We start from the raw sequence: 7,085 nt of genomic DNA on the forward strand, positions 1-7,085 counted from the left end.
AACTAGATTCTTTGGTACTAGATACTAGATGCCTAAAATGTCTTGTTAACAATAATCCAGGCTGAGTCTATATATAATGTTAAATGGTAACGATATTGTATTAATTAGCATATATTTAAAAACGATAGCTTGTTTCAATTAGCTCAATAACTTTATAATACATAATAATTTGACTGCATGAATACGTTTACAAACATGAAAATTATGTAAAAACCTTGCATATTTTCCTCAAGGAAATGCATTTTTGGTCTTTATTTTCTCTCTATTGATTTATCTTTTAGTCACTTTTTGGATTTGCTACGAGCTTTTAGCCGTTGTTTGAATTTTAGCAGGGAAATAGTTATATTTTAATGCGGAAATATTCCTACTGACATACAAAAAAAAAAAACTGAACGTATGAATCATTCCTTGATTTTGAACTTATAAAGGTTTGAACTTCCTGAATCCTTTCTTGGTTTTGAAATTCGAGTAATTTCTTGAACCCTGTGAATCGTTCTTTGGATTTTCAACTTGTTAATCCTTCATATTCAAGCAATGTTGGACTTGTTTCATATTTTCGTTGGGGATATTTTCATCCAAATTTTATTCATGTCAAAAGAATATGGTTAAATGTTTATTAAGAACTTTTGAAATAGTGGTTAATATTTGATAGGAGGTGTTAAAAATAGCTACTTACCTAATTCATCCATGTTCTTATGTCAGTTTTTATCTATTAACAAACTCTCTATTATTATTATGTTTTGCTTAGTTATGAGTGATTATAATAACAGTATAGTAACTCCCATGTGATTTGGTAAGGTAACATCAACTTTTAATAATTTGAGTTAGGTATTGTTGGCATATTTTAAAGATGTTATACATGAGTTAGTTTATAACACTAATCTCTAATAGATAATAAAGTAGAGGTTTAGTTAAAGTGGAAGTACTTAGGACAAACAAGTAAGGTCAAATTCCATCAAATTATTAGTTTATGTCCAACTTTATAACCACTTTCTCAAATTTATCTAGTGTGCCACTTGGCATGGATGTAATTTTTGGTCATACTAGTTGTTTGCTTCTAATTTTATTTTTAATAAATAACTCAAAATTGTACTAACAAATTTTTAGTTTGTTTGGTTAACTTTTAAAATTTATTTATTTGGAAAAATAAATTTGCTAAATAATTTATGTTTGATTAATTAATTGAAAAAAATATTTTTATTAGTATTAAAGCAATAATATATTAATGATCAAGATTCTAAAAATGCTTTTCAAGTAAAAGAAATTGTTTGATATGCAGGATAGGATATGATATGCCAAGTTTAAGTTTGCAATAAAATTTATAGTGTGTTTGGTTAACAATATTAGATAAATTTATATCGTTAACCAAACATATCAAAAAAAATTTATCTCAAACTTAATCACAGATATACCGTCTTATCGCATTAAATTTGAGATTATTTTATCCATCTCTCAAGTCTCAGGTGGAATAAATTAATCCAAATATTATAGTTTTAAAACTATAATGTTGAGATAATCTAATCCACAAATCAAAAGAAAAGAGTTTAAATAATTTCCTAGTTTATTCATATCATCTTTATGCAAAAGTCATAGAAGTATTAATTTTTATAACTTTTTTAGTCCCACTTGAATGTCTTTTTCTTTCCAATATTATATAAATATACAAAACATGAAACAGTAGAGAATATATTTAAGCTAGTCTTTTTTAACAAAGAAAAAAAAATACTTTTCTTACACGAGAACACCCCTAAATTCGATGTGAATTATTAGTTTCATTTTCAAACTATTAACAGTCTTAAAAATACTTTTTACTTGACTAACTAAACTTAAATACACCATCAATTTTATGTTAAATACACGCCTGAATTCTCGCCAAATTTAGTGATGTTTTCAACACTTCTCGATTTTTTATTAAGAGTCTTGTGCTTCTACAAGAGTTTGAAACACTTGCTATGTGAGGTAGCAGATTGGGCTGTACAAATTTAGTTAATCAAATAGAAAAATATTTTTAAAGCTTACAATAGTTCAAAAATAAAAATAATAATTTGCCTCAATTTTAAGAAATATTTTCAAAATACTTCTCTCAAATATTTAAGTAATTGCTTTTAGTGACACCATTGAAACAAACAATATGACACAATATATTTAAGCAAAGCATTAGGTGACACCCTTTCCTTCATTTTCTTCATGGCTCTCACTGCTCTTTAGAAAGTAGCAACACACACAAACACCCAAAACACACACTTCCATTTCCATTTTTTTGCCTATATATATATATGTAACAAGTACTTGTGAGAGTACTAATTTGTACACCATCTTATCATTTTACTTGTAAAGAACACTTTTTTAAGTAGTATTTGTTCAATTGAATGCTTTTCTGAGAAATTAAGGTGGTCGAAAACAGCTCCGATCCAAGAAAGATTGAATCTTTATAGTTCTGCTATGGCTAACAACCCTTCTGAGGGACCTTCTGATGATTTCTTTGACCAAATCATGGGATTTCCTGCTTACAATGGAGCAGAAACTAATTTGGCGGGAAATGATGCCGGAGCTATACCGCCGGCGATGATGCTCCAGCTTAACTCCGGTGATGGGTCGGGTCAATTTACTGGAGTGGGTCTTGGGGTTGGGTTAGGTGGTGGGGGGTTCCATGGTCATGGTGGGGGTGCTTCTTTTCCTTTAGGGTTGAGTTTAGAACAAGGGAAAGGTGGGTTCTTGAAGATGGATGATGTTTCAGCACCTGGAAGGAGGTTTAGAGATGATGTTGTTGATAGCAGAGCTTCTTCTTCTGTCAAACCTGTAATTATTGCTTATATCTTTTCTTGGTTATTTAGTTTCTTGATTTCTTTTTGGTTGCCATATAAAAACTTATACTGTGATATTCTGTAAGTATTTCTTGGAAAGTTTTCTCCTTTTTTGTGCAAATTGGTGTAGAGTGTTACCTAAGAAGTTTTCACTAGAAAGTTGTTTGTTTTTTCTGAATTTGTTTCTCCCCTGAAACTACCATATGTTAGCTCCACCTTATTTCTGGGATATGTGTATGTGCTTGGTATATGGGAAGTTGTGTTTTTGCTTTCCCTAAGCAGAGAGTCTATTGGAAACAACCTCTCTATCTACCTGGCAAGGTAGGATAAGGTCTGCGTAAACTCTACACTCCCCATACCCCAATGGTTGGACTATACTATGTATGTTGTTGATGGTGGTGGTGTATGGGACATTCAATTCTGACTTTCTTTTCCTTTTCTGGACTTGGCTGCCTTAGTCCAGTATAATTTGGAGTTAAGAATGAGGTGTTTTAAAAATAAGGCTTATATTTGTGTATTCAAGCTAGAGATCATATAGGTTGTTCATTTTAAGACTACTATTGCTAGCTTTTGAAAATTGGAATTGCAGACTCGCCTAGAAAAAGGGGCTTGACAATTAACAATACTTATTTCCATTCAAGGTGATGTAAGCGAAACCATGGTCCGAGATCTAAATATGAAGAAATTTGGCCATTTACTAAGTGATTTTACCAATTGCTTCCTTGGTATACAATCAAAAGTAATGACAAGGTTCTATCTTTACAGGGTTTTCATGGACAACCCATGCCTTCAATGCCGCATCCCCCTGCAATACGTCCAAGGGTGAGAGCTAGGCGAGGACAAGCTACTGATCCACACAGCATTGCGGAGAGGGTATGTTTTTTTTCTTTTTGCAGCGAAGAGTATTCTAAAGTTATTCAGATTGTTTAACAAGGGGCATATTTTTCTGTTGCTTCTAGCATTTGGACAGAAGAAAAATAATATCCCTTCTATTAATTTGATTGCAACTGTCCACAGTAAATGAATGAGCTTGAATTAAGCTCTTCAAAGTGCAACATTAATTTTTTCACTGGAGATCATCTAGAGTTCATATTATTTTGGGTTATACATAGTTTCAACGAGCATAAGATGTTCTGATACTACACTGATAATTCCTAAGCTGCCAAAAATGTGTTATTGTAGAATTCAGTAATATGCTAGGTAGAATAACATCCTAGTTCCGAGCATCGGTGCAAGGTTGAATACTATGTATAAAGGCCTGTTTCCTAGTATTCAGTTGCTGTTACTTTACCATTCTAACTGATTTTTTTCTTTTCCTGAAGTTACGTAGAGAAAGGATAGCAGAAAGAATTAGAGCATTGCAAGAGTTGGTTCCCAGTGTCAATAAGGTTAGTTTTCTTTCTTCTATATACTGAACTATGCTTCACTTACTGTGAGCATCCTTTTAAAAAGATAGAAAGGTAGAGGGTTAAACATTGAGACCCCTTTCTTTTCACAGTTTTCTTTTGTGGGCTTGTGCCTACGTACCCAAATAATTCAGGAATTTGATGGAGCAATATTTTCAGAATTAATGAAAAACTAAAATCACTAGCTCCTTCAACTTTCTCAGTTTGTTCAAGTTATGATGCTTTTTTATTGATAGAGAAGCAATAAGGACTTCAAAATGAAAAACCAAAAGAGACTTCTTTCAAAAATAGTAGGGTCACATGGATATGACTTTCCCATGTGTACAGTTTTCAACTTTTCTCCCGTGTTTTTTAGTCTGCCTGAAAGAATGTAAAAAGTCGAAGTTGATTCATTAGGTAACTTTTCCTTCTGCTATTGTTCTTCCATAAAGTTTAGTACAGAGTAGCTGATACGCATCGTATTATGAGGATACTGCATGACATATATTGTGGTCCTTATTTCATGTTTGACAGTCACTATTAGAAGACATAGTTGTAGATCTACTGGTTAAAGAGAAATTATTTCAGTATAGCTCGACACGTTAACTGAAGCAGATCTTCAATTTGGTTTAGTCCAATTGTTCTACTGTTGATGATTAAGGGAGTTTGGATTCACGCAGAAGCCAAACCAGAATATGATAGAAATGATGGTCGTTATGAAAATTATTACGAGAATTAATTTTTACATGCTTAAACAAGGTGTCTTGTGCTTTGAAATTGCCAACAAATGTCACGGAAAAGAAGTTTGATCTTTTATTTTATTAGTAGACCAAAATCTATGAATAGGTAAAAACGTTGCGGCATCATTTTCTTTGATTATTCTATAACTTCCACATCCCCATCAGAGATTGTGGGACAAAGTAAAACAGGTTTATGTATGTTTTATCTCAAGTGATCTTTAGAAGGTCTTGAGAGATTATACGCATCTATAGGTTAATGCAAACGTTCAACCACCCATTTCTAATTCTTCTGGTGCAATAAATTAAAGCATTAACAATGTTTGGCATATTGTAGTTACTATGCTGTATCATTCTGTTAAGTTTGTCATATCAGTAGTCATCAACTGTTTCCTTTGTTCATTGGTCTTGCAGACTGATAGAGCTGTAATGCTTGATGAAATTGTAGATTATGTCAAATTCCTACGGCTGCAAGTGAAGGTGAGTTAACATAGAATCTTTTCGAAAGTTACAATCACGGGTCATTCTAAATCATTTTGAACCTATCGATGTTGATTTTGGTTGTGAAGGTTCTTCAGAAATGCATTCTGGTACTACTGATAATACTCAGAGCTTCATGTAACTGCTACTTATTAATTTTTTTTTAAAAATATGTCATGAATGTAATACTTCCAAGGTGCAGAAACTAGCATCTTGGCATGATTGGAATTTCTGCATAAAATTCTTTAAAATGTAATCTCCATGGAATATTCTTTCACTTTGCTTTTGCGTTGCTCTTTTCAATGGCTTTTCATTTCATTCAAGAAATGTTCCCATGTCATTTTCTGCGCAGCATTTTCCTTATGGTTAGTTGAATTCGATGTATATCTGTTCAAATCAATTGATTAGTAAACAGTTTCCCTCCGGATATTCGTGTTGAAAGGAAGTTTTGCTGGATGGAAACCTCTCAAATAATTTAAACTTGAAAAAGAAACTAATAGTGAAATGAGAAATGCCATAAAGGATCTCCCACTCACATCATGGAAAAGTTACCTTTCCTCTTTAGAGGGTATAGCACTAGATTTTCTCCTCCTTTTGAATCAATACTTTTTTCCTTGCATTATTGAACATTTTGGTACTTTTCTAAGTTAAAAATTATATTTGACACTACAGGTGTTGAGCATGAGTAGGTTAGGAGGAGCTGGTGCAGTAGCACCACTTGTTACAGACATTCCAATATCATCAGTAGAGGTACTTTTTTTAATTATAATAAGCTTATTAGACTTCTTTTCTGGAAGATTTGTCCACTTTATTAATTTCTTAATACTTTTTATCCTTGTGGCTTTGTCTTATTTAGGAAGAGAGCAGTGAAGGTGGAAATAATAACCAACCAGCTTGGGAAAAGTGGTCAAGTGATGGCACAGAAAGGCAAGTGGCTAAACTTATGGAAGAAAATGTTGGTGCTGCAATGCAATTTCTTCAGTCTAAGGCACTATGTATAATGCCTATTTCTCTTGCATCAGCAATTTATCACTCTCAACCACCAGATACATCAAGTCTTGTTAAGCCAGAAACAAATCCTCCTTCATAGATGACACCCTTATAGAAAAAGGTGACATAACATGCTAATGACCTTAAGAATTTTCTTGAAGTGGATGGTTCCTACTTTTATCTATTTAAGTAATTTTTAGCTTTTTGTTGAAAGAAACAGGGTTATTTTTAATGTTTATGTATAAAGTAAACCATTTTCTATCATTGATATATTCAAGTAATTTTGTTTTCAGCACTTCTTCTTTGATACTTGATTTTTTATATGTTTTACTTGAACTGAGAGTCTAACGGAGAAAGACTATCTTAATTATACTGAGTATGTTGTCGTTGTTTGATATATTCAAGTAGTAAAAGAAATTGTCAAATTTTCTCTTCATGTTAAGTGTGAAAGAGAAGAACATGAATGGTGGGACTAGGATAATATAGTGGTGGATGTAGAAGCACTTGTGGTGGGGGCTCTATGTTTTCCTAGTGGAAATTGGGGCCCTTTAAGACTGACACATTAACTAATAATCTATTTCAGTGCTAGTGGTAACAATAGTAGCTTTATAGGAGATCAAAATTTAACAAGAAATGATTATTTTTTTTCCATTTGTTGAAGGAAGTAGCAAAGTATTTGAGTTGTCCCT

At 32.4% G+C, this 7,085-nt stretch overlaps 1 protein-coding gene across 1 annotated transcript; it reads left to right on the plus strand.

Moving 5' to 3' along the window:
* The first annotated feature begins 2,138 nt into the window (after nt 1–2,138).
* On the plus strand, nt 2,139–6,660 carry LOC102606091 (transcription factor UNE12). Its single transcript, XM_006349675.2, has 6 exons — nt 2,139–2,799; nt 3,570–3,677; nt 4,127–4,192; nt 5,341–5,406; nt 6,079–6,156; nt 6,263–6,660. Exons 1-6 carry the CDS (start codon nt 2,443–2,445, stop codon nt 6,494–6,496), a joined length of 909 nt encoding a protein of 302 aa, XP_006349737.1. The 5' UTR covers nt 2,139–2,442; the 3' UTR covers nt 6,497–6,660.
* The last annotated feature ends 425 nt before the right edge of the window (nt 6,661–7,085 follow it).

Source organism: Solanum tuberosum, unplaced genomic scaffold (assembly GCF_000226075.1).
Source record: "Solanum tuberosum cultivar DM 1-3 516 R44 unplaced genomic scaffold, SolTub_3.0 scf00110, whole genome shotgun sequence".
In the NCBI taxonomy this organism is placed as follows: Eukaryota; Viridiplantae; Streptophyta; class Magnoliopsida; order Solanales; family Solanaceae; genus Solanum; species Solanum tuberosum.